The sequence below is a fragment of the Neltuma alba genome, unplaced genomic scaffold (assembly GCF_004799145.2).
Source record: "Neltuma alba isolate B1F8T4 unplaced genomic scaffold, ASM479914v2 tig00011344_pilon, whole genome shotgun sequence".
NCBI lineage: Eukaryota > Viridiplantae > Streptophyta > Magnoliopsida > Fabales > Fabaceae > Neltuma > Neltuma alba.
In genome coordinates, this window is record NW_021636045.1 from 2,017 (window position 1) to 28,536 (window position 26,520).

General features: G+C 34.8%; 3 protein-coding genes and 1 long non-coding RNA gene across 4 annotated transcripts; 2 read left to right on the forward strand and 2 right to left on the reverse strand.

The window, feature by feature from the left end:
• Positions 1–1,834: 1,834 nt before the first annotated feature.
• LOC114712317 (uncharacterized hydrolase YNR064C-like) lies at positions 1,835–8,710 on the reverse strand. Its single transcript, XM_028896836.1, has 13 exons — positions 8,469–8,710; positions 8,339–8,393; positions 8,180–8,235; positions 7,890–7,990; positions 7,543–7,612; positions 6,940–7,009; positions 5,326–5,382; positions 5,142–5,209; positions 4,963–5,043; positions 4,518–4,595; positions 4,240–4,395; positions 3,612–3,764; positions 1,835–2,186 (listed from the first exon to the last, which is right to left on the reverse strand). Exons 1-13 carry the CDS (start codon positions 8,628–8,630, stop codon positions 2,109–2,111), a joined length of 1,185 nt encoding a protein of 394 aa, XP_028752669.1. The 5' UTR covers positions 8,631–8,710; the 3' UTR covers positions 1,835–2,108.
• Positions 8,711–9,870: 1,160 nt separating this feature from the next.
• LOC114712319 (uncharacterized) lies at positions 9,871–10,252 on the forward strand. The gene is made up of 2 exons (XR_003737226.1): positions 9,871–9,978; positions 10,172–10,252. It is a non-coding gene; the product is annotated as an uncharacterized LOC114712319 (long non-coding RNA).
• A 26-nt stretch (positions 10,253–10,278) lies between these two features.
• Positions 10,279–14,528, forward strand: LOC114712320 (16S/23S rRNA (cytidine-2'-O)-methyltransferase TlyA-like). The gene is made up of 7 exons (XM_028896839.1): positions 10,279–10,322; positions 10,858–10,937; positions 12,292–12,394; positions 12,492–12,648; positions 12,862–12,990; positions 14,041–14,127; positions 14,484–14,528. Exons 1-7 carry the CDS (start codon positions 10,279–10,281, stop codon positions 14,499–14,501), a joined length of 618 nt encoding a protein of 205 aa, XP_028752672.1. The 3' UTR covers positions 14,502–14,528.
• A 2,831-nt stretch (positions 14,529–17,359) lies between these two features.
• LOC114712318 (TPR repeat-containing protein ZIP4-like) lies at positions 17,360–21,394 on the reverse strand. Its single transcript, XM_028896838.1, has 5 exons — positions 20,049–21,394; positions 19,331–19,520; positions 19,203–19,235; positions 18,348–18,965; positions 17,360–18,192 (listed from the first exon to the last, which is right to left on the reverse strand). The coding sequence occupies exons 1-5, from the start codon at positions 21,392–21,394 to the stop codon at positions 17,569–17,571; spliced, it is 2,811 nt and encodes a 936-aa protein (XP_028752671.1). The 3' UTR covers positions 17,360–17,568.
• Positions 21,395–26,520: the final 5,126 nt, after the last annotated feature.

Consider the following 26,520-nt stretch of genomic DNA (forward strand, 5'->3'; position numbering starts at 1 on the left):
CAAGGGGATATAATTGGAACGGAAGAGGATATGACAAGCAAAATGGCATTTTGATCATTTTCCCCTGTGATTTCATAATTCTAGTTTAGCCTTTTGTCTCTCACAGGTATTACTTTAATTGAGATTTCATAATTTTGGGGTCTCTAATTGTCCTTTTCCCAAAAATTAACTTGTGAGGGATAACTTTGATTTGTTTACAAGATTGGTCTTTCTTTGCAAGGGAGGGGAAATGCAACGTCTGTTATACCCTCCCTCCCCTCTTTTTAATAAGAACTTGGAATTTGAATTCCAAAAAGTTTGTTTTTTAAATGTTTATTATTTTTAACTAATTTTAATTATTTTCTTAAATAATATAATTTGGTTAACAGATTTTTGTAAAAGAACAAACGGAAATAGAAGGGACTAGTCTTTCACAATATGATAAATCAAAGTTCAAATCCTCACTGAAAGAGATGCTTACAATTGATGCCCAAGAGTCAGTTAAACAGAATTGCCTCTAATACAATGGTAGTTATACTTTGCCAAAAAAAAAAAAAGGCATAACAAATCTGAGCAAGAGATCATCACATCACATTAAGTAATATCAGCTACTATCCATTTGGTATGAGGGAATGGGAGGATAAAAAAATTTTAATGAGTTCGATTTAAAAAATTAGAGAAGCAAGGTTAAAAATTTTAAATGAATTTTGCCTATTCTCTTATCTTATATTTTTTCTTTATCAAAATTTTATAACACATCTCTCCTAATTTTTTAAATTAAGCTCATTAAAAACTCCCAAATTTCTTCATACCAAACGTCGGGTAAAGTATTATTCCCACAGAAGGCAAAATCAACGCCAACTGCCCAACTTGATGAAACTCGGCTGCCAGGAAGCTTTCTAAAGCATTATTGCAAGATTTGTGCTTTTTTGGACCTTACGTAATCTACAAATTAGGACAGATGAATAAGTCCAACACACCGACACATTATAAAAGGAGAGATTTTATTATGCTTACAAGATGTATCATGTTTTCCGTCAGTCAAAACCATTGATTTAATGTACATAACTAATACTATTACTCATATTCCTATCCACCTCATCAAAATTATGCAGAGATAATTAAGTTACTCCTCCAGTCCTTAATATAAGACTCATTTAACTAATTTAATTAGATTAAAAAAGTTAGGTAAGTTAATTAATTATAAGAAATGTGACACATTTTTCCTAAATCACCATAATCATCCTTTTTAATACCCCATCTTCCTCTTTTACTTGATTATGGTTGAGGAAGTATCCATAAGGATAATTTAGAGAAAACTAATAAATAGGAGAAACGGGTCTTATATTTAAAACAAAATCAATTCAACAATTGAATTCTATATTAAGGACAAAAGGAATATTAATTTTGTCTAGACATGAAAAAATCCAAATTTATCTATATTTCATATTATTAATTCATTCAATAACTTATAGAAATCGCAATTAAGGAGATATTAAATATAGGTAATTTTGAAAAAAAAAAAAATACCCTCTTGGTGACGTATAATAAAGACAATCTATTCTCTCATTCATAAGCTTCAAATTTAAAGAAAAAAATGACTCATTTTATAAGTTTCAATTTAAATGTGTTTCAACATATAATAAGTTTTTCCCAATTCTACACTTAATTATTTATTCTCACTCTTTCGTCCCATTCTTTTTCATTTATTGTTTTTCTCATTTACCGTATTTATAAATAAGAGTATATTTGGAAAAAGAAACACATTTCTTATTTATTTATTTATTACTTTCGACTAATTTAACCAATTTTTTAATCAACACAGTTGGGTTAATCAACTCTTACGAAAACGTAATGAAACGTAATAGAAAGAGTATTAATTATGAAAATCCCATGCAAAGCAGTAGCTTTTTCCTTGATCTTTCTTTCCCCCTTACATTCAATGCCACAAGGATCGAATAATAGCCAGACTTTGAGGTGAAACATACATAAACACACAATCACGTTTCATCGACGATGAATCAAGAGAGGCGAGTAAGGATCATGCAACAAATACTTTATGTTGAAGAAAACCTTACGCAAGTAAGATTTTGAACATAGCGGGAGGAAAATTCTCAATGCAATCAAACTCAGTTCCTTCTTCTCATTATCCCATAAATAATCTGTCCTAGTTCTTCACCACAATCTTCCTGCACATGGTGCCCTGCCTGCAAAGTGCAACAAATTAAATATAACTTTTCCCCATGGGAGCAAGTTCAACCAGCAAAAGAAGGAGGATCTATAAACCAGAATCATTGGCTTGTTCTTCAGTATATTCATTGTTAAAGGATTGCACCACAGAGTAATGAAACCTCCGGAACACACATGTAAGAGAGAGAGAGCATACTTGATTTTACGTTGAAACCCACCGAAACGAGTAAAAATCGGATTGAATGACAGTATATTTGGTTTCAGGATGGAAACCACCAAACAAGTAAAAATGGGTTTGAATGAGAGCATATTTGGTTTCAACTTGGAAATCACCAAGACAAGTGGAAACAGGGTTGAATGAGAGCATATTTGGTTTTATGTTGGACACCACGAAAACAAGTAAAAACGGGGCTGAATGAGATTATAGTTGGTTTCATGTTGGAAACACCAAAACAAGTAAAATCTGGGTTGAATAAGAGTATATTTGGTTTCACGGGGAAACCACCAAAACCCTGTTTTTAGTGAAAGTAGGTAGTTTCCAACATGAGATCAAATATACACTAAGAAGAATTATTCAGAGACAATGAAGTCAACAATGCACCAAGTCTACTAGGGAATGTATATTGCAATTGCAAAAATACCATCAAAGCATATGTGTGTCCTTCAAAACATTAAGGGTAACTCTATGTTTCGTGAAAGTAGGTAGTTTCCAAACATGAGATCAAATATACACTAAGAAGGATTATTGAGAGACAATGAAGTCAACAACATGCCAAGTCCATTGGGTAATGTATATTGCAGTTGCAAAAATACCGTTAAAGCATCTGTGTCCCCTTCAAATCATAAAGGGCAACTCTATTTTTTGTTCATATCGAAACCTCGCATATAGATTGTTATATTAAACTTATTAGATATGGCTTCAATTATGCATCTAATCTTATTGTTTAACTGGAACATTGATAAATCTCATTAAAAGTACTGAATAATTTCTCTCAACGAAAATTTTGAATTTCTTCTTCTTTCATGCATCACAGAATGTGTCAAGCTAATACCTTCTAGGAGAGTTTCCGTCCAAGCAAAAAAAAAAAATGAAAGTATATAAAACAAATATCACCACGTAATAGTTGAAAGGAAGATGATCAAATCATTTTTAACATATTAACAAGACTGTAGAATCCACAAGAATTATGTCCTATGAAAATGGATGAAGTAATTGACTTATGTGAGATAACAGATTATTATGAGCAACTATGACTGATAGCCACAGAAGTTTAGTCAGCAGCCTTTAGGCATGGGAATGGTGATAAAATGTGTTCACGATAAAATGATAAGAGAATACTGTTAGGAAGATATTCATTTAACAAGTTTATCCAGAGGCTACAAGTGAACAAAAACATGTTTCCTTTGTATAAGCATGTGCAATAGAATAGTTTGGTGTTTACCCTTGGAACTTCGATAAGCGTATGATTTGAATCTTTGCAGAAATCTTCCACTCCATCATAGCTCAACCAGCGGTCTCTTTGACCCCAACAAATTGTTGTTCGCACTTTCCAATTCTTGTCCCGAAGTATTTTCTGCATATCCTCCACATAGGTCTGCCAAGAAAAGTGGAGTAAGCAAAAGTAACCGTATTCGTTCAAAAGTTATTCTCTCTAGTTGTCAATTTGGATCTTCCAACAGGTAAAAGAAAGATGTCTTGATTAAATGTCATAGAAAGTGAATGACAATATGATCATTCAATCCCAAATGGAGCAAGTAAATACGGGTAGCAGCCTAAGCTATTGAGTGAAAGCCCATGATCAATTTTGTTAATATTTCTTATAATTCTTAAATATCTGCCTTAGGTTGAGCAAAGTTTTGCATGCAATTTCATTCATCTAATTAAAGGTAACAACTAGACATAAGTTATGGCCATAGCAAGAAAATAAAACAAGAAATAAGTTCCACACAAGACAGGCCAGCACATGACTTTAGTTCTCTGTAATCTAAGAACTGTATGACACATAAAAGCTAAGCGGACAACTATTCAAATATACTTTTGAAATTGATATTTAAAAAATTAAAATTCACCTTCAGGCCTTTCTTCATGGCCCTGCTTATTGCATTAAGTGCAAAACCAGAGGAACCAGATGTGAGATAAGGTCTTCTATAGACCATCGCGTCTTCTTCTTTCATTTTGTAAGGGCCACAGCTAGTCAGAGGTTTATCACTGGCCCTTAAAGGGTCCTAGTAAAGCCATAGAGGAACGCGTTAATAAGAAATTTTGGGGGTCGTCAAAACTATAAAATTCAGCAGATATACAATAAATTCAATTTTTTTTAATTAAAAGAAAGCATAATTTTTCATACCTGAGAAAATATTTCACCCAGTAGGAAGTTGCTGAATGCTGATAATGTTGATGGAAGCTTGACATGTTTAGCTGTTAACTTATAAAATAATAAAGGAATTGAAGCCAGTAATCATCACCAAAATTTGAGAAAAAAGAGTATCACAGAGGGGAAAATGTTACTTGATACTTCATATTTGCAAAATATATTCTGTTTAGACCACATATATCTATATTGGATGACTTAAAAATCAAAGCCTATGATGTGCTTTCAACAGTCATATACCTAACATATCATGCAGTCTAACCACACTCAAGACAGAAATCCAAAAAGGAAAAAGTAGGGTAAATTAATACACTGAACAATCCATGCCAAAGTCAATTTCGAAACATCATACAACAAATAAAAGGAGTTGTAGCATAACACTCAGGAAGACTTTTTGCAAGAACAAAAGGAATGTACGTACAGGAGGATTAATGAGTATCAAGTTGTTGAGCTTTTCCTGGTGCAAGCTCGCATACTTAACTACTGCTGGTGAAAAGTAGCCCTGCGAATACAGACAGCTGAAGGATTTCCCATTGAATTCAGATAACAGGTAGTTTAAATTAACAAATCCAAAATTCTTACCAATGAACGCAAATTTACCTGAACTACAAGTGATACTTTACCAACAGCTAGTTCATTGACAAGTGACGCCAAAGATGATACATATTCTGCAAGGAGTAAGGAGTACAGTTGCTCTTTTGCCATTGAATTGTCAAACCAAGGAATGTCCCCGAGAAAGAAAATAAATACAAGTATTGAATATTGTTAAGTCCACAGCATTTACCATCTAGAGTGTAGTCAAAACCATATCCAGGTTGAGGCTTATCAGAAAATCCAAATCCTGAAAAAGGAGAACAAATTAAGGGAAACAACAGTTCTGGCCAAAAGAAAAAAACAAACCTTCATAGAAACAGTTGAACAATTCATAGTAAAAGCTATTAAAAGATCAAGGGAAATCACTTGTCAAGCATGTGCAATTTTTTTGGAGACAAAAACCTCAGAATGACAGCTTTTCATGACATTTTCACTCAATTCGTAACTCGAAAAGAACAAAGTGCAGCAATGATATACTACTAACAGTGAAGAGCCAAAGGCTAATCATGATGAGCATTATTTCAACCCTCAATATTCTAAAAGAGATTGCATATGCTTATCCCAAAGGAAAAAACAAGAACTTTCAGGTATAACGCGTCTATAGGATTTCATATTTAAGTCATACTACAGATCCTTTCACCGTGCATTTGTTAACCCGTGATGTGGCTGTGAGAAGAAACATATGAGAATACGACTACACATGACCAATGCATCTCAGACAAAAATAATGAATCTCTTGACATATTATTTGTTTTATTGTTTTAAGTCAAGGCCTTCTGGGTTTGGACAAACCCTCTTGTTCATATTCAACAAACCACCAAGTACATTCCCATACTCACTAGTCACAAACATCTTATTCATGGGGAATAATCAGTAGAATGGAAGGACAAAGTTTAAATAAGGCATGACCTCTATGCCAACTGGCAAAAGAAACATTGAAAAAAAGACCAAAGTTGCTTTCCTCAAATCCTTCATCCCCTCACTAGTATCAATAATAGTGCTCCATTCCTTTACATAGTTCAGACTCAGATTGTTCCATCATTTCTCCAAGTTGTACCTTTTATTTTTTATGAGAAAATGCACCAAATAGGTTGTACAACCAATGTCTCTGAGCATCTGGACGACCCCATTTTGAGAGGAAAACATCCCGAAGAACACATATGTGTAATAGACGTAACTGGTTCAAATGCCAGAAGTGACTGAGTTTGGCAAGCCAGGACTCATTACCTCCACAACCTACCTGGTCTTATTAATCGTTGGGGATGGTAGTAGTTCAAGGCAATAGATATGCTCAGTGAAGGGATTCACAATTAGGGCAAATTTCCAGCAAGTGAAACAACAGGATTCGGAAAGAGGGGTCTTCAAGGCTTAAAAGGTATACTTGCCAGCCCAATTTCTGTAAAATGCTTCTTCTTTCTTCTCTAGTCAAAGCCAAATTGGTGTACCAAGACTCATTCTCCCACCAATAGTAAGAGCTCTTTCTTTGCTGCACATTTCAACAGACAACAGCTACTCCTTAGACTGCTTAATGTCTTGTCTCATAGTCTGTTGGGGTCTTTAGTAATTCTTTATCATTCTCCTTGGTTTTACTTTCTCTGTCATCTTCTCGCCTCATATGACAATAGGAACCCCTAACACATTTTTCGGCTTCTAAAACTATTGGTTTGACAATTTTTTCAACTGGAAACCCAATAGACGAGGAATGAAGCGATGGAAAGCATTGGACATAAGTTTCCATAACTATCTCCAACACAGAAACAAAGTAATTCTGATAACATTTCTGACAAAAAAATTGGAATCTTACCCAGCCAATCAAAAGCCATGGCATGATAGTCCTTAGTGAGCACGGGAAGAACTTTGCGATAAGAATATGCCTGTCAGCAGCATCAAATTGCCACTACAAGTATTTGTCATCAATATAAATAATCTGGGACAGAGTAACTCCAGGTATGCATATTAATATTTGCGCATCTAAGAAAGTTTGGGAAATAAAATCCATGCCTGATAACTTCACCTGGCAACTTAAGGATTTAGGTTGAGGGTTCTTTGCAAGATTTAAAAGCTTCTAAGATCATTTCGTCAGAAGTTTTAGGCTCATGATCCCATTCTTATATAAAATTTAAGTTTTAGCACGTAGGGAACTGATGAGTCTATGTCTTGTTCTTGCTCCAAGCAAAGAAGGTGGCTAGAAGTAAAACATAACAGCTTAATAATGTGGTTCCATGCTGAAAGCTTTAAAGAACATTATGTAATGGAAACTAGCAAGGAATCAACAATATGAAACTTTATCATACAACTTGGCGTTAAATTTGACATATGAGTTAGATTGATGTGAGCAACTGCGAAAAGTCTACGTGACATCATACTATGAGAGGTGCTCCTATCATAGTTGACAATTACAACTCACCTGTGAAGGGAAACCGTGGACTAATATCACTGAAGGGTTATCAGCATCTCCGCTTTCAACACAAAACCATCTATTACAGAAAATCGTTTGGACAAAATATGATTCAGTCAGTAACTGGTAAGTGCCATGGAATTTATGGAAATATTTTATTTCTTCTGGCCTTAGGTCCTAAAAATTTGAGTAAAATCTGTTTTGTCTTTACATATTTATGCATTCTATACAAATGCATGATGGTTCTGACTCCAAAAACCAAATCAGCATCTGGTTTTCCGATTCTGTTCTTTCCATTTTCTTCAGCATGAATAAACAAGATTATTGTCCCCACAGACACGCGATAAGTGTTTTACCTGAAGAGATCACCAGTGGCTTGAGAACCAGTCCCCATTGTGAGCCCAAAGATTGGATCTTTAGCCTTTTCACCAGCGCCCAGAATTGAATGGGCTTTCACCTTAAAAAATTTTAATTCTTTTAGGCGGGAAAAAAAAAGCCCTCCACAGTGAATCTTGGGAGTTTTTATGTCTTGATAACTTCTCCCCCCCCCCCCCCGGGGAATAGGGCAACAATATGCATCGTCTTAAACACTTTTTAATAACTTCCGAAGTATTAAGCTTATGCTGACGTGATTTATAATGCTTACCATTCTCCCTTGCTTAAACCATTCATCACTTGGACTCGGCTCGTCTGAATATTTTCCTGTCCGAAGATCGCAAACTATTCTTATGTACTTTTCAAAACGAAACAAATGGTGCCATCGCATTTTCATCCCTAGCAGCACGAAATGGAATTTGAAAAGTACCTCCACTGAAAGAGAAGCCATCTCCGACCGAAACCGGAGCATCCAGGAGATAATCCTAAAACAGAACAATCGAACTATTGATTGAAAGTTTTAAAGAGGAAAATTTGAGATGTTCATTAAATAAACATACTTCCTCGCCATTGTTGCTGCTCGATCTGCACCTCAGTTTGGGAGACTTTCTGAAAGAGCTTGAAACTACCAATTGGAAACGGAAGCGTCGAACTGATGAAGATGCTGTTGGAGAAGAAGAGAAAAGGAGAGATGTTTGAGGTTGGATTGCTCGAACTGCCATGGAGAAGCAGAAGCAAGAAGGACTTGTGGTAGTTGGAGAGTGAGAGCGAAGAAGAGAGCGTAGTGGAAAAACCGTTACGTTTGATTGTAATCTGAAAAATGAAAAGGGAAGCGATAGGAATTTCCTGGTTCTCGCCCGCGCGAAATCCATTGCTTTTTATTATTTTTATTATACTAGTATTATTTTCATTTCTAATTGGGTGAGCATATATATACACACACATGACCCATTATACGTACGTGTACACGTGTGTTTTTTCCTCAGAGAAGTGGCATATTGGACCAGTCGTTAAATTGATGCCAAAACGAAAAAGCAATCATAAAGAAAAAGAAATTTTTTTTTTAATGATATTAATAAATTAAAATTAGAATTATTATAAATATTTAAATTATCATTAGTATTTTTAGCAACTTATTATCCATATTTTTTAATATTATCCTGTAAAATAATACTATTTTTACAAAAATTTAATAATTTTAATCTTCCAAAAAAAAGTTTAGTTTTGAAAAATTTCCTATCGTTAATTTCTTTTATTATTGGGTTCTTAAATAACTGTCATTCAAAGAGAAATATGAAACCCAAATCTTAACCCTTCTCGTTCGACGATTAAATGTTCAAACGATACCATGTTATTTAAATAAGAGTAACAGGCATTTGAATTATAATTTGAACATTAATTCTTAAAACTCATTCAAAAAAATTTTGTGATTATCAATTTTTTATAACTTTTTTTATATTAATCAATTTTTATAAATTTTTATAAGCATGTATTTTATTAGAAGCAATGCTGTTGTGGCATTATAAAATATTAAATGTAAGCATTAATTCTCCATGTTATTTATAACTGTTTTACGAGTATTTACAAGTATACTTACAGATTAATCAGACCAACTTTTATTAATATTTTTTTATAATTTTTTTTATACGTACATTTTTATATGAGCATTATAAATGTACTTATAGATTAATCGGACAAACTCTTGTTGACAGTGCTTTTATAATTTTTTTTATACATGCGTTTTTTATAATTTTTTTTTTAAACAAATGAAACTTTTCTTCAAATATTTGACTGGATGACTTGTGCGGAAGGCCCAACTAGAGCCCACTCCTTGTTAGGTTCTGATGAAAGCATTCTTCAATTATTTTCAGACCTCGCCTTGTTCTTTAATCCAAAATTGGTGCGTATCTCAGTCCTGGCTTCGTGGTTCTGCTATAGCGGAAGGTGAATAGAAAATGAAACCAGAAATGGCCTTACAATTTCTGAAGCTCCCCATTGCCATGACCCGCGGGTTGGGTTACGACAGAACCTTTCTTTTCTTTTCTCAATCTAAGACCCTGAAGCACCGTGGTAATCTCAGACACTTCAATCTCTTTTTGCTCTCTTCTATACTTTTATTTTCTTCTGCGTTTCAAGTTCGTTGCTTATGAATTCATGTTTGAGGGAATTCACGCCTAAAGATTTTCAAGTTCACGTGTGTACTAAGATATATTTGGCTTCAATAATATCTTCTTCTTGATGTTATTCTTGGAATTTTATCTAGAGAGATGGGTCACTGTTCAAATTCCTGGTTCCTTCCGGAGCTATGCTGCTGCAAAATCAGAAAAGCTTCAACCGGTGAAAAGTAAGCTTTTTCTTTCTCCATCGACTATGTCAAGTTTTCACTCTTCACAGTTCACTAAGTTCACACTCATGTGACCTTCCATTCTTAATGGAATTCTAATGCTGAGAACAAGTATTGTTAGAATGCCAGACTATATTGACAAAGATGCATCGAATAATGTTCATGCTTTTTTTTTTTTTGGGTAGGATAAAGTGGTGGGTTATTGTTTTTGCTTACTTTTCAATTGGCTTTGAAGCATGAGAAGTAAGGTGAATATTTGTCAATTAAAAATCAAGTCGGGGCAATAACTGACTTTTGTTTTTGCTTACACCATAATTTTTGGTTTTGGAGGATCAAGAAGTGCTGACGATATGTGCGATCCTTGGATTGTGCGGCGCAGTACTTGCAATCAATGTGACCAGAAGTCTTTCTGTTTTGATGATTCTATTATTGAATTTTGTTTTTTTTTTTTTTACTCTATATGATAAGATAGATATATATATTACTTTTCTTTCTGTTGTATTAATATTTTATTCCACCCCAAAGAAGTATTATGGCAATCCTGAAATTCTTTGTATCAAGCTATTTGTGCTTTTGAACGACAGTACACTCTGTTAAACTTTTAGGAAAAAGAGGCTGGATGAGATATGTCTTGAAAGATTCCAGCAATGCAGTCGAAATTTCATTCAGTCCTGGATTTTACAAGGTAATTTTTCCCCTTTTCCCTTTATTGGTATATAGATTTTCTCTTAACTAGTCCACTCAAGTTACACTATAAAGTAGTCACTTGAATTCAAGCCGTCAGTATAGCAAAGAGTTTTTATTTTAGTTTTTTTTTTTCCTTTTTTGCAATTCCGAGAAAGTAAAGTAAATTTCTATGAGGTTTTGTTATAATATTCTAATTATAAGGAACTCATTGAGTTAATTGATTATCATCTATATTATGGACAAAGATGTCAAGTTGAACTGTTACTCATGCTTCTCTGTTGATTATGCATGACAAAGCTATTCTCCAGCAATTATACGACTGCCACTTGTGTTGAGATTCTCTAAGGTGTCATGCTATGTATGGCATCTGGTGCCAATTGAAACGATCAAAATAAACTTGTACAGCTTTTTACATCACTTAATCGGGATATTGGCAATATCATTTAGTTGCCTATAGGCATCCTAGATGTTGCTATTATATGTTAGTATAAGGACGACTAATAGACCAGCTTTGAAAATTCTGATTGTATGATAGGTTTTCTAACCATTTAGACTATCAGAGTATTTTCAAAAGGGCACCCAATTTGATTTTTGAACTAATGAGAGAGCGAAAAAGGTTATGGGCTGGACCCATAAAAGGGTTAAAGGTACGATTCTATTTGGAAGGCTGTATATTCCCATTTTTTCCCCTTGTATTGGATTGTTTTCTGAATGAGATTTATCTGTCACCTTTTGTTTTTTAATCCTGGTGTTATTATTAAAACTTCAAAACTAACTTGATGCCAGAGTTTTCCGTGCTGTTCAAAGCTTTGGATCGTTAACTTTAGCTTGTATTGGCTTTTAGCTACCTAGAGAAATAAAAAGAAGGGAATGTAAGTAAAACAGCACTTTAAGGACTATTGTGCATGTTGCAATATTTTTACAGTCATGGTGTCGTTTGGATTCACATTGGATAAAGGCTCTTATTTTCTCTTTTTCAGTCACAGAAACAGAAACTATGTCCCTGCCTTTAGATTCGTTTGTTTGCTGAATGATCTGAGGTTTAAATCATTTGACTTTTAAATGCTACAGTGCCTATTTAAGCACAATTTTTGAATTTACCGCTTCTTTACAATGTATCAAACTGGAGTAGCAGCCAGTTTGAGTTTCTTTGCAACTTGAGGTTGAGCAGCCATTTATTTCTGTAAACGTTCTGAACAAGTCTTATTACTCATGCTAAATATCTATGTGAATATAGCTATTAGCAACCAGGGTTGGTAGTAGATTGTCATCTACAATTGTATACTTAGTCACTGTGATGAAATCAATAAATCAATTAAATCATTAATGACACAGCCAACATTTGTGATTAGGCAAAGTATACGTGGATGGGAAGGTGATAAATAAAGCAGGTACCCCAGTGTCTGACAAAGCTGTTGTGGAGATAAAGGCTGAAGTGCCAAAATATGTATGTAGGTGAATCCATCAAGCTCCATAGATACATGACCTGATGATATCTCTTCACCAATTTTAGGTGAAATTAATATTTTCTCGCTTACCTATGTCAATGCAGAGCTGGACATAAGTTAGAAGCTGCAATTGAGCAGCTTGGTATTGATGTTGTGGGTAAAGTAGCTCTTGATTCTGGGTTGTCAACTGGAGGATTTACTGATTGCTTACTTCAGTATGGTGCATCTTTTGTTTATGGAGTTGACGTAGGTTATGGGCAGGTAATGTTTTGCTTTTGTGTTCTCCGTCTGTTTCCCATCTTAGTGGTTTATAGCTTCACCTGAAAAAGGTTTAACATAGTCACCGATCTATAATCAGTGATGACAAAAATTGTCTAGCTCAGCAAGTTTCTGTGATTATTTTCTTTCCACTACTTTGACGCATATTAATTGATATTACGATTCTTTGTTCATGGTGATTATTTCCTCTTTTAGGTAGCTGAAAAAATTCGTGTAGATGAGCGAGTTACTGTGATTGAACGGACAAATCTAAGATATCTTTCAGGACTCCCACAAAAAGTTGACTTGGTGACTTTAGACCTTTCATTCATCTCTATTCTCTTGGTAAGGATTTTAATGAGTTTAAATGCCATAATAATGCTATAAATATATATATTCGTTGACTATAAATCATTTGTTTCAAATTTGCTTGGACTTTTTCTAGTTTGGGAAGTTGGCTTGTATAGTCTTATCATGTTGCAAATAGAATGGAAGTAGTGAAGTACTTAGGTTGCATATTTAGTTGAGTTCACTAGTTGCATTCAATGGGTGGAGCTCTTTTTTTTTTTTTTTTGTGGGTGACAAGTGGTAGCAGGCGGGATCAGACCGCAATCTAATGCCAACAAGGGCACACGTGTGCCACTATGCCAGAAAAGCATTGGCTGGGGAAACTAGAATGTACTCTCCCTACATCTTTGCCCCATAGATGTTGATGGCATTTAAGGCACCCTTGCTGCAGGGGCTCTTGTGGCAACTGTGCATAGCACATTGCATGAAGTGTGGCAGCATCAATGTGGTGCACATAATTACAAGTTTAAAAAATATTGAAAAGTTAGAGAAAATATTGCTCGGATATGTGGGTGGGACATAAACACTTGAAAGATATGCTTAAAGCATCATCCAAAACTTTGTCAGCCCGTCTTATGATGCCTGTATTAGATAGTTTTCCTCACATCCCAGGTGCATCACAATTTACAAGTTTTAAACCAGTAAGCAAACCCAGCTCATGAACTTACCAAGTGTTATATAATTCCATCCTACATGTTGGTGTTCTGTGTTCAAATGAATTATGAAGGTAAAGTTTGGCCCCAAAAAAAAAAAAAAACAAACAAAGAATCATGAAGCTAAAGTAAAATAATAACTTGAACCAAGAGAGAATGTGTGTGCAGAACAATTAGGGGAAGTTTGAGGGGGAAAATAATTAGTAACTCAAAAGAACAAGGCACAAAGTCAGACAGTTAGACAAGAAACTATTTAAAGGAAGAAAGAAATAATCAGAAGTTATTAAAGAAGAATGGGGTAAGAAACAATCATGCTTTGCTCTTATCTCTTAAGCTTCCCGCAGATATAGGGTCCTTGTTCTGCCGATGGTTGGTTAAATTATTCATTTGACAGGTCATGCCTGCTGTGGTCAATGTCATGAAGGAAGATGCAGCATTGGTGACGTTGGTTAAACCTCAATTTGAAGCTCACAGATCACAAGTATGAAACCTAACTTCATGTTATAAATGCAAATATTTCGTCAGGTCAATATTCTCTTCTATGATGTAAAGCCAGTTGATTCCATTGGAGTAGACTGGCAATTAAAAGAAAATAATATGATGTTGCTTGCCTGCCACCCCTGGGGTTGGCGCATTTAGGGGTAAAGATCAATTGTGATTGCACAAGTCAATCAAAGATGTTGTTTAAGTTCGAAATTCTTTTCCCCCATTTATTTGAGTAGAATTAGTTTTTCCCTATAAAATCTTCATGCCATGATGGTTGTTTTAATCCCTTGTAAAGATAGAGCTTACATGTTAGCCACTATTTCTAAATTTGGAATATCACCTTCTGTGCAGGTAGGAAAAGGGGGATAGTGAAAGATCCCACGGTCCACCAAGAGGTATGTCCTTTTTGGCCGTCTGATTGATCTCTAGATGTCTTAAAAAAAAATTTTGTTAAAAGGAGATTACGACTAAGTTCACGGAACCTGATATGCAAGTACACAATTCTTTTCATCCTATTTATAATGCATTTCTTTCCACTTTCATAGTCATAAGAAAACACAAACCATTGCATGATACATATTGACTTGCAAATACTGGAGGATATGAAGGTGATTGAAATTTTTTTTTTTTTTTTTTTTTGGGGTAATGCAGGTCCTTGAGAAGATTATAAAGGGAGTAGAGAAGTTTGGTTTCTCCAGTAAAGGGTGGTGGATTGAGTCCCCTCTCAAAGGTGCTGAGGGTAATACAGAATTTCTTGTTCATTTTGTCAGATCATCTCCCAGTGAAGTTTCATAAAATGAAATAAAATTGGACTTTATGCTTAGATTCGGCCTGTGAGTCGGAATTAATCAAGTTTGGAAGATCTCGTTTGAGGAGAGGAGAGTCATGTTCTTTGTACAGTGATCATTTTTCTCCTTATGGCTTCGGTACTTCAACCTGTTCAATGGAATCATAGGATGCGATGTATTATTGTTCCACCACAATATTAGAATCTTTTTAGTGCTTGTCATATGACCTGCTCATGAATAGAATAGGTCAACATGAGGAATCGTGTGGAATTTTTTTACGTTTATTTTCACATGATCTTTGATTATTAAAAAACAATAATTCCAGGACCACAGTGTCATGACCCATTGACAATTTGTTTGAACATACCATTTCACTACTTTTGGGTTTGTTTGCATATGCTTATTTTAAGTACTTATTAGCAGTTTCAGGCAAGATGAGATAAAACCCTCAACATAGATTCCTCGCATTCCTCCTTCGAACGCTAGTTGATATTGGACATTGATGGCTTTGTTACTCTGAGACAATAAAGAATTCTGGGGACTTGGCCTCATCAAAAAATTGGGATACACCAATCCAGTGATCATCTCATATATGTGGTTCATATCATCAGCTTCAGAGCAACGGAGACCCACCTAATCTTTCATGAACATTCACAATCATTAGTATAGATATACACATAGCGGAACTAGTGATTGAGGGTGCCACAACCTCTTCTCATTGTCCGACAGTGTTAAGAACAGGTTCTCCAATATCACATACTCGATTCCGATCAACTTCGCCTATTGGTCGGTCATAGATCAGGTACTGCCTCATCTACTCTCAGGTGGCTGCAGAAGTGGTGTGCCTCCACTTGCCGGGTCATATCGTCCGAGTGAAAATGGAACTTCAACAATGATACAATCAACACAACTCAAAGACTGCTTTCTTTGTAATCACAGCACTTATACATATATGGAACTGGATTGATCAGAGAGAAGATATATACACGAGCGAGCAAAGGTGTTGGTGAATGTTGTTGATGGGGTTGAAGTTTTGGATATTGGAAGTGGCAGCGTCGGACGTCAGGGCCATATGATATTGAAAACTTTGTGTGGGAACACAAGTGAAGGGAAAGAGATCGTGAGTACGTCCAAGTCTGATTTTATGGGTTCCATTCTACGTGCCTTTTCTGCAGCAAAATCTGGAGACCACGGCCAGACACAATCTGATATGGAGAATGTGTCAGAGTCGTGTGTACGATGATCTGTTATCATCCAGATGAAACCCCATGAAACCATTACGCATCGTAAGGATTGCATATGAACTCACATGTTTGGATGTATCAATATATCAACCAATATATATATATATATATATATGTATGTGTGTGTGTGCGTAGGGAGAGATATATGGTATCAAGGAAACTATTACGAACTACCCCCTTGGCAGTTTGCCTGTTTGGGGGGTAAGAGATTAGGAGAAGCAGATTGAGACATGGTGAAGAAAATAGGGAGAAATTTAGCGACCAAACTAGAAATTTATATTTCAATTATTTATCTTGATCTGATCCTTGTCGATTCATAAAAAGGAAAACTGGAAAAATATGTGGGACAAAGGCTTTCAAGTCAAGCTTAAAGGAAGTAAAAGATTCTCTAACAGTTGAGAGTTGTGTATGAATCAATCGAACTGAATTTTATCCCTCTACTAAAAGATATCATTTTGAATTAAAAAAATAACTATTCATCAAATTTATTTTTTTAATAATTTCACTTTATTGAATTGTGTTTTATCACTTAATATATATATATATATATATCATTTACTTATAGACTAATTTTTTGTTTATTTAAATATTACTACCTTCAATCCTTAATATAGAAGCTAAATAGCTAATTTAGAGATATTAAAAAAATTAGTTAAATTGATTATTTGTTAAAAATATATGTCACTCTCCCTAAAATATCTTCTTCAATCATCTGCATTGTATGATTGGGATTATCCTTTGATAGAAACCCTTTACAATTAATAGGGATATTTCAGGAAAAGATAGAAGACAAAAAGATTAAGATCTTATTTAAAACCAAGTACTCTTTTTAAGGTATATATGAACATTTTTATATATTTTAATTACATTATATTATCTTAATTATGGTTGGGCTGATTTTAGTTCAGTCACAATTAAACTACTATCTCAACCAGTCTAATAATCGGCAAAGTTGCTCATGAATCTTTTATTTTCACAGCAGTGTGTGTGAATGAAGTGGAAAAAATGACGTTTGAATTGACTCAGATATGTCCTGAAATACAGGAGATATATTTGTGCTATGAGACCCAGTAACTTGTGTCATTTTATGTATTGATCATATTTGCTGAGTCTGAGACTTTAATGCAAACAGCAATTAGAGTTAAACGGAGGACGGAAAACGAGATTCTTATACAAGGTTATATTGGATAAGTAAAATACAGAAAGTTTATGCCATTTATACTTCCATCTATATACAGTTAAGGATCAGAAATTCCAAAGTAGTGATGTAACTAAAACTCTCCCGTAAACCTATTAGGGCACTACCAAAGCAAGAACGTACATAAGATTTGCTGGACTTGTATGGCTCCTTTCCTGTACATCATGGAACTACAAGAAACCAAATTAATGAGATTCATGCATTTGTTAAGGATTTTTCTCCAAGCCACTTATGAAATCTTCCATGCATGCCTTGTAAGTTTCCATTCCTGGAACATGCTTGGCGATTTCTAAGCCAATAGCCATCCATTTTTTGCCTAATTCAATCTGACCTAGCCTCACTGGCACCGCTGCTCGATTCCATGCGGTCATGGCAAGCCATTTTCCTTCCTCAGTGGGATACTCACCTTCCTTCAAACCAACCATTATTCGGTAGGCTTTCTTATACATGCTATACACAACATCATCATCTGTATCACCTTTGTGCAAGCTGGCTATGGCCACAAGTTTGCGGATAACAAGAGCAACATTTTGGTAATCAGGAGAAGGTGATGATAAGAAAGCTGAGAGGCACTCATTAAGAGCAAAGGACGCTACTTCATGATTGGATCGAGTTCCCTGAGATGCACAGAGGCCTATCTGGAGGAGATACTGGGGTTTGCAAGCCTTTGAACTGGCAAAACTTTTCACAAGAAAGAGCTGTGATCCTAAGTCATTTAGTCTAGCTTGTATGTCATAAGCACAGAAGGTGTATATGAAGAAAAGGTCTGGTTCAAAGCTGTGGATTTGATCATCATTGACAAAGGTCCCAGCTGGAAATGACTTCAGCATCTGCATCAACAAGGGAGCCGGATAAGCCCGACAGAATACAATAATAAAACATATCATACAAGGAAACACGTAGTAGTATGATACACCTTGTTCTGTTTTGCAAAAAGATAAGTGCATCAAGCACCATATTATGAAGTAATTAAACAATGCCATACCTTCCCTGCTCTGTCTAGCAAGTCTACAGTTTGCTTGACTTCATTTTCTGACATTACAGTCTTTCTTTGAAATTCAGAAGCTATCATTGCTGATGCAGCAAGTACTAAAGATTTACAAACCATGACATCGTTTTCGTGATCAGATCCTTCAGCTCTAGCGTAAAAGTCTGATGCTAGTCTTAAGAATTCAGCAGATAATTCGTAATTCTTATTTTGCCCTGCTTTTGTACCCAAGTTCCATGAAGTCACTGCAAACCAATTCCATTCCCGTCTTCCAGCCTCATCTTCTCCAAAGAAGCAATCAGGACCAAGCTCAGATGCTCGTTTGCAAGCATGCTTCAAGAATTTGAGAGCATGTTGCTCATTGCCTTGCCCCTTGTTGAGGACTGTGACCAAAGTTCGCAGGACTACTACTTCTTTGGTCGGCATGGATTTTCCTGAAGCATAGAAGTTAAGCATACATGATAGAGAAGCAACAGCAACAGGAAGAGCGTGGCAAGCAAGAGCCTCATGAGCTGAAAGGGAGAGAAAATCTGGCTGAAAGTCAAGGCAGGTAGTCATTGCTTGTATTTGAGTAGTAGCACCATCATGGTCATTCTTTTGCAGAAATATTTTGAACTGCATTAATAAATATGACAAAGTAAATTTTCATGCTTTGCCAACTGATAAAATTATCTTAGTGAGAAGCATATGGTTTTGATTGTATGCAGCTTCTGTCGTTAAAGTCTGCCTTCGACTGCCATCAAAGTTCACATGTGTAAGTGTGTGTATGCAGCTCTCTATCGGGCACACAGATGGGTCCACACACTGAAAGATCATAAAGGGTGGGAGAGAGACAGAAAGGCGAAGACAAACCTTGAGAAAAGCGCAGACAATGTTGGGCTCGAGCTGCAGAGATGAAAATTCAGCAGTAATATAGTATGAGTTAATATTTGAGGAAAGTATCCAAAAGAACTCAAAATTCTCGTTGTCATCAGTGATACCTTTTCAGATTGATCTATGTATTCTTGAGCACGATCCAAAATTGAGAGCCCCAGGTAGCAAAGACACAATACTCTAAAGCCCTTGGCTCGAAGTATTTTGTCATCTGTATCATATGTAAGATACAGCATTGATTTTTCGAATAGTTCAGCACTGGTCTCATAATCTTTGGATTGAAAATGGTCAGCAGCACTGTTATTCACAATCAAGGGCATTGAAATCACTAACTTCATTTGGACAAGAAAAACATGTAGTAATTGTCAAATCATATTAGTCAAGGAATTTCCTTCAGTATGTTTTCCCCAGCGGTACTGCTAAATGTCAATTCTACTATGAATAAGCAATTTAATGGCTCTACTGTGTTTGTCAACAATCTTAGCTATCCTCTGTGACGAATTCTTGTAAACAAGTCCCAGTTTAACTCACGCAACAGATCTCTAATACAAGTTGACACGTGAATTCCCAGCGCATCTTTAGAAATGCGCAGGGGTATATGATCTAATTGTCCAAATCAGACTTGCTTAAAACAGAGAGTACCAAGGTCAGTGAAGCCAAGTTCACATGCACAAAGGGTTAGGAATCCCATGGAGACCCTTGCCGAAGTGACGAGCTTATAAGTTATACACCTAGCTGATGGATTAGTACACAGGTCATAACACAAGCCAGACTTCCAAACAATGCACGTAGATGAAATCGATTAGGGACATAACACGAATTTACCAATTCCACAACACAGCGTGCATTGCCGCGCGATCCTTGACAGCTGCCTGGCCAGCAAACAGTGCTAGAACCCTTTCATCAGACACTAGATCAACCACCACTTTGGCCCTCACTCTTGATCCTTCAGTACCACCACCATCACCGCCATTTCCAACCACTCTGTGAGCAACTCGCACTGCTGCACCGGCACTGACGTGGCACCGCCCCAGCAGTCCCAAGAACACCCCTTTTGCAGTCTCCGCTCCAGCCGTTCCAGCTGCCTGAAAGTATGCATCTACAGCTGACAGCCATACGCTTTCGGGAATCCCCTTACTGATAACCATTCCTCTCAACTCCTTCTCCGCTTCTCCATGCCTCCCTAATCCTAGCCAAGCCTTCATGGCCAACACTGACAGACTAGGGTGATCGTCCCCACCATCAGCCTCTCTCAGGACCTTAACGCACTTCAGAACACTATCGAACTCTTCCTTCTGCAAGTGGACTGCCGAAATGAAACGAAGTGTCTTCCACCTCAAGCCTCTGAATTCTTTTGTCTCTTCTCTTGTTTTCGCCGCACTGAATCCCTTCTCACAAATATCTAAAGCGTCGTTCATGAGCTTGAGAGCTTCACTCAAAGCACAAGCATCTTCGTTCCTTGACAGCAAGCCCTTTCCGAACATCAAGAACTGATTGGCGAGCTCCTTGTAGTGTTCAGAAGACCCAAAAAGCAAACCCTTCGATCGGTTCAGCAGGGCCACCGCGAGATTCCGATCCGAAACCTCCCACGCGGTCCGAGACCTTGCGAGATTGAGATCTAGCAGAAGCCTTTTCTCTCCTGCGTCGGAAATGGAGCCCACATTGACCTTGGATACTAGATCGGTGGCTCTCTCATAACAGATCGACGCGAGATCCAAATTTCGTAGATGATGCCAAATGGACCCGGTCTTGTAGTAAAATGAGGCTGATTTTATTGCCGGAGAGGGAACTCCAGTAACATCGGTGGCGAGATAGAGGAGGTCGGCGGCGATATGTCGGAGTTTGGCATGGCCTTCCGCTGTTATGGCAGGGGAACACGAAGATGAGAGAATTGCGACGGCGTTGGAGATGTCGACACAAGCATTCCAAAGGCGATAGCTCAGTTTCCAAATCTGAAGCTTCAAAGAGTTGGAGAATGGAGAAGATTGGCTCAGCTGACCAAGACATTGCCGTAGATCGGAAGTGACAGCTTCCAGCGATGGTTTATCGGCCGTACGGCGCTCGAGCTTCTTGACAGAGGCTTCGATTTGGGAAAGAAGATGATGGTGGTGAACCTCCGTGTCCTGGTGAACTCGCCGGAGCTCCGGCGTTGAAATCTCGGCGATTCTCATTTTTGGCGGGAAATTGGAGGAAAAGGAATTAAAAGCAGTTTTTTCAAAATTGAAATTAAAATAAACTCCTTAATTAAAGAAAAAAGAATATTAAAATACGAAGGCTTTGCAACGACCTCCACGGCTCCACCTTCTCTTGTTTGTGGAAGTTTGAATTTGATGAATGCCAGGGTTAGTTTGTAATTTGTAGGATGAACTCTGTAATTTTTTTTGAGCGAAGATGAACTCTGTAATTTAAAAAAGGATTAATTACACAAACCTTCCAACATTTCAAAATTTAAATTTAACCCCTGATGTATATATATATTTTTTTATAACCCCTTATTCGTTAAGTTACTATTATCTTTTTAAAATTACTATTATCTTTTTAACAGAATTTGTCATGTTTAGATCAACACACCCATATCTTGCGTCATATCTTACATAACATCTTAACTAAGGATTTTATAAAAACTTTTCTAAACTTTAAGCTAGTTGTATATAACTCCCCATGACATTTTAATACTAAAAAACCTTCTTCATTAATGCTTATCGAAATCCAAAACCCAACTCATGACTTTCACAGTAACATTTTTTACAATGTTATGATCTTATTCACAATCTTAATAAATTTATTAAGATCTTGACAATCATTTAAAATATCAATTTTATATGTGGCAAAAAATAGAAGAAAATTGTTATTTAAAAATTTATGTTGATAAAAAATATAAGAATAAAAAGGAGTAAAAGGTTTTTTTTAAAAAATTTCAAAATGACAAAATGACATTTTAACCTTTATATAAAAATAATATAATTCTTATAAAATAATTATATCAGATAAAATGTCCTATAAGATACAAGGTGTCTTATGATAATCTGACATGACAAATTCTGTTCAAAAAATAATGGTAAGTGTAACAGTAAAGGGTGTCTATAATAAAATAATAAAAGATCAGGAACTTAAATTTAAATTTTAAAATGTTAGAGTGATTATATGCAACTGCCCCATAATTTAAGAAAATTTTGTATAATTTAGTCTTTAAAAAATAAATAAAATATCCTAACTACCTTCTTTTTTTTATTTAAGTTGCGGAAATCTATTTTTTATTTTAAAACATATATAACTCTTTTTTTTTTTTAATTAAAATGTATATTATACAAATATTCGTTATTCATATGAGACCTCATTTTTATCCATCTAAGTGTTAATAAGTAATTTTCTATTTATAAGACATTTTCAGTATGTTTCACATAAACTAAACGAAAGCCTTAAATTGCATTAACTATGTTTTAAAAACTAGCAGCAACTTTTTAACATACCCTATTTAATATATGCATTTTTCTTTTAAAAAAACTATCTACACTCATACATAATAATTGAAGGACAAAATCATACATTTAGACTAAAAGTTAAATAAGGGAACTTATAAATAGAACTAAGAAAAATATTATCTCTACTTTATAAATAAGACCAGGAGTATAATTTTGGACTTTTTAATGTGTCATAAAATTTACTAATTTTGATTATATTATGAAATTTATATTTTTATTTTTTTAATCATATGTAGGGAGTGTTGGGCTAAACTAAAAAGCACTTTTTAAAAAAGTATTTTGTCAAAAATCGAAACAAAATTCTTCTCACTTACTTACTTACTTTCATATTCATAAAATTTTTTTAAACTATGATTTGGTTTCTATTTGAACACTTCTTTGATGAAAATTGTGTTTAGACTCTTGTTGGTTCCTTTAGGTGATATTAAGCACCTCTCTCACAGATACTCCCAAAGTCTAAACCTAGGGTTTGCTCGAAAGGAACCAAATAATTCAATATTCATCGCCATAGAAAAATCTTTAGAAGCATAAAATAAGTATTCAACTTAAAAATTTCAATCTTATACTCGAAAGTTTGAACATTAAAAATCTTTTAACTACTTAAGAGTATTGTAGCCCAATGATAACAAGCACTTCCTTTAAGTCCTTCTTAAATCTAGAATTGTGAGTTTGAACCTTTTATAAAGAATATAATAAGTGTGTGAGCTATGAAAAAAAAAATCTTAAACTATTCTCTTAAACCATGAAAAAGAGTATCTCAGAGCGGGGAAAAAAAAAAAAAACCCAAGGGTGAAAAAACTATTACTTTAAATTTTCTTATGTTTGTTTGTTTGTTTGGGATCACGTTTCCCACACACTTAGAAGTACTTATTTATTATACAATTCGAGATAAAATTTACTTATTTCATTTAAAACTTAAACTTAAAGAGCACGCAACGATTTACAAGCTTCTAAGACCACCCAAAACATGCCCTAGGTGGCGGAGCTCTGATCCAAGTCTCAAACTAAACTACCATTTCTCCTTAATTTTCAAGCTTTGTTTCTACTAGAATTCCTACTTTGTCCCTGTTCCAATCCAAAAGTCTAAAATATGATTAAAGACTTAAGGGCGACAAAAGATAATTAAGGGAATTAATTAATTACTTTCTAATGATGTGGGATAATGTTACAAGGTATAACCTGAAATTAGGGGTGAGAATAGTCAGACAGCCTGTCAAGGGCCCGTGGCCTGGCCTGGCCTTTTTTTAAAATAGAAAAAGGCTCAGACTTTTTTAACTGTTTAGCTTATAAGTCAGGCCTAAACTCTTTACAAAAAGCCTGTAGTCCTGTCTGGTTTGTCCTTTTTTTATCTTATTTTTAATTTTTTATTTATACTTATGTCTAGTCTTATTTTAAATTTTAATGTATAATTATAATTTTTTTCAATAATATTAACTGTAATTAAGATTTAAAATATTACTCATGACATTAAAATTCAAATAAAAGATAATAATAAATATATTATTATGCAGTATACATATTTTATATTTTTTTATTAGCTTATGTATCTTTTATTATGTATTTTGAAAATTTTAAAATTAAGCTTTTTTAATGGACTCAGACTGGAAAAAAAAATAGAGCCTATTACAGGCTAAAGGTCAAGTTCAGATTAGTATGTTATTAAACAGACTTGGCCAGTTAAAGACAAAGACTCTGTTTCCATCTCTACCTGAAATGGCGAGAACAGAGGACGAAAGGCAAGAATTGACACTGAAACCCTGACATTGCTTCCATTTGCTGGTGTGAGGTGGGGGAATTCACATCCTGATGGGGTGCAAAATGCCAACTCGAACATCAACTCGGTTGGGCTCATTAAGTCAACTCATATTTGTTCTTCATCTCTCTTACTAAAGAACCAACTAAGTCAATAGGTACTCAAATATTTATTTAATGGTTATGTCGCGCGCATTTATAGCGTAGGTCTCAAAAGTCAAGTCTTGGTAGATTGTCATTTGGTCAACATTGATAGTACCGCATTTATTATAGGAAGTTTTTCTATGGGTCTTATTATGTGCTCTTTCCGTTTTGTTATTATAAGATCTAATATTTTAAATAAGTTTGTATTTTTTAATAAGATCCTCTTTGAGTTTATCTGAATATTTAATGTATTATTATCTATTTTATCCATAATTTAATGTAGTTAATATATTCTTTTTCTTCTTCATTTATCTCACTATTACTCTCTCACATTTACCAATTTATATGTAAGGGGTATATTTGGAAAAAATTATATTTGCTACATATTATTACCTTTAACTAATTTTAACTTTTTTAACTTTTTTACTGTGCAATTTAGTTAAAAAAATCTTATAATAAAAAACGGAGAGAGTAGTCTTTTTTAATTGTTAGTTGTAGGAGGAGATTTTACTTCTTTTCAATTGTCACTTATATCTTTTTTATGTTTCTTTTCAATCCTGCTCCTATTAATTACGAAAGAGAAATTTAAGGTGAAGAAAAGGGAAATAGGTGAGAAAAAATATACTAACATTTAATAAGGGTAAATTGGAAGATTCCATGTATTTGATGATTCTCTTGGTACGTGACAAACTACTATAAATGACAATTAAAGAGAACCAGAATGTGTAAGACCTTCAGCAGCTTGCCAAAGCATTAATTATTTTTTTGGTAGCCTTTCTTTTAATATTCCAAACAACCACAACAATTACGCAGATTACGATATTAAATATAATTAAATTTAATTAAAAAATAAATACGTATGATATATATTTCTTAAAATAGGGTTTGCATATTTCTTATAGATATGTATAAATAGGAATAGGGTGCTGGCAAAAATAATAAATAAATAAATAGACATAAGATAAAAATGATAGTTATTTCTTATAAAAAGAATGGAGGGAGCACTAATTAAGCGCCCTTTCTATCACGTGCCCTAAACCCAAAATTTCTGTAGGATTTGCTCGAAATTAAGATAAAATCAGTCAAGAAAACAAATAATACGACCTCCATAACTGTACCCTTTTAGAAGCACACAATAAAGCATTTAAACCTAGAAATTTCAGCATGGTACTCAGAACATTCAGAATCTTCAACTATATCTTGAACCATGAAAAAGAGCCAGGATGATAGGAAACCATGGGTTACAAACACTTACCTTAAAGGTTCTTAAATTTCCTTAATGATTTACAAGCTCCCAAGACCACTCAAAAAATGCCCTGACAGATCACTCTCCTATTCGAACGACCACTTCTCCTTAATTTTTCGAACTGATGAGTTTCTACTGGAATTCCCGTTTCCCCCCTTGTTTTCATCCAATTAAAATACCCCATGATTAAGGCCTCAAATTATAATTAAGGGAATAATCTGATTACTTGATAATGAAAGGCAAGATGAAGAGCACGATTTACATCAGACTTCTCTTTTCCAAGACTTCAGGGTGTTTTTCTTTATCTTATCATCGGCATGTAGTAGCCAAATAGTTGTCATAGTCTTCAATCTATCGTTCTTATACTAACCTCCGGTTCTTAATATAAGGCCTTCTTTGAATTTATTTTGATCCTAAATATAAGACTCCAATCCATTTTGCCTTTCATATTTATGCTTTTTTTTTTCTAAGGTAGTCCTTCTAATAATAGTAGTTCTAGTCAAACACACTTGGTTAGTAAGAAATTTTAAAAAAGGAAATACTTATTTATTATAAATAACTAACTTTATTTGTTTTCTTAATCTCCTCAATTAGTTAATTAGCTTTTATAATTAGGACTGGAGGTAGTATAAAGACAATTTTTTTGCATGGTAAAGATTGGCACTTACATATA

Coding starts and splice junctions, on each gene's coding strand:
- LOC114712317 (XM_028896836.1), bottom strand. CDS start 8,630: ATGGCAGTTCGAGCAATCCAACCTCAAACATCTCTCCTTTTCTCTTCT. Junction 5,044..5,141: donor AAGTATCACTTGTAGTTCAG/GTAAATTTGCGT, acceptor CTGTATTCGCAG/GGCTACTTTTCACCAGCAGT. Junction 3,765..4,239: donor CCATGAAGAAAGGCCTGAAG/GTGAATTTTAAT, acceptor TTTTCTTGGCAG/ACCTATGTGGAGGATATGCA.
- LOC114712318 (XM_028896838.1), bottom strand. CDS start 21,394: ATGAGAATCGCCGAGATTTCAACGCCGGAGCTCCGGCGAGTTCACCAG. Junction 19,521..20,048: donor CACGCTGTGTTGTGGAATTG/GTAAATTCGTGT, acceptor TGTGAATAACAG/TGCTGCTGACCATTTTCAAT. Junction 18,193..18,347: donor TGCTAGACAGAGCAGGGAAG/GTATGGCATTGT, acceptor TTGTTGATGCAG/ATGCTGAAGTCATTTCCAGC.
- LOC114712320 (XM_028896839.1), top strand. CDS start 10,279: ATGTCAAGTTTTCACTCTTCACAGTTCACTAAGTTCACACTCAT. Junction 10,323..10,857: donor TTCACTAAGTTCACACTCAT/GTGACCTTCCAT, acceptor TTAAACTTTTAG/GAAAAAGAGGCTGGATGAGA. Junction 12,395..12,491: donor GTGCCAAAATATGTATGTAG/GTGAATCCATCA, acceptor ATGTCAATGCAG/AGCTGGACATAAGTTAGAAG.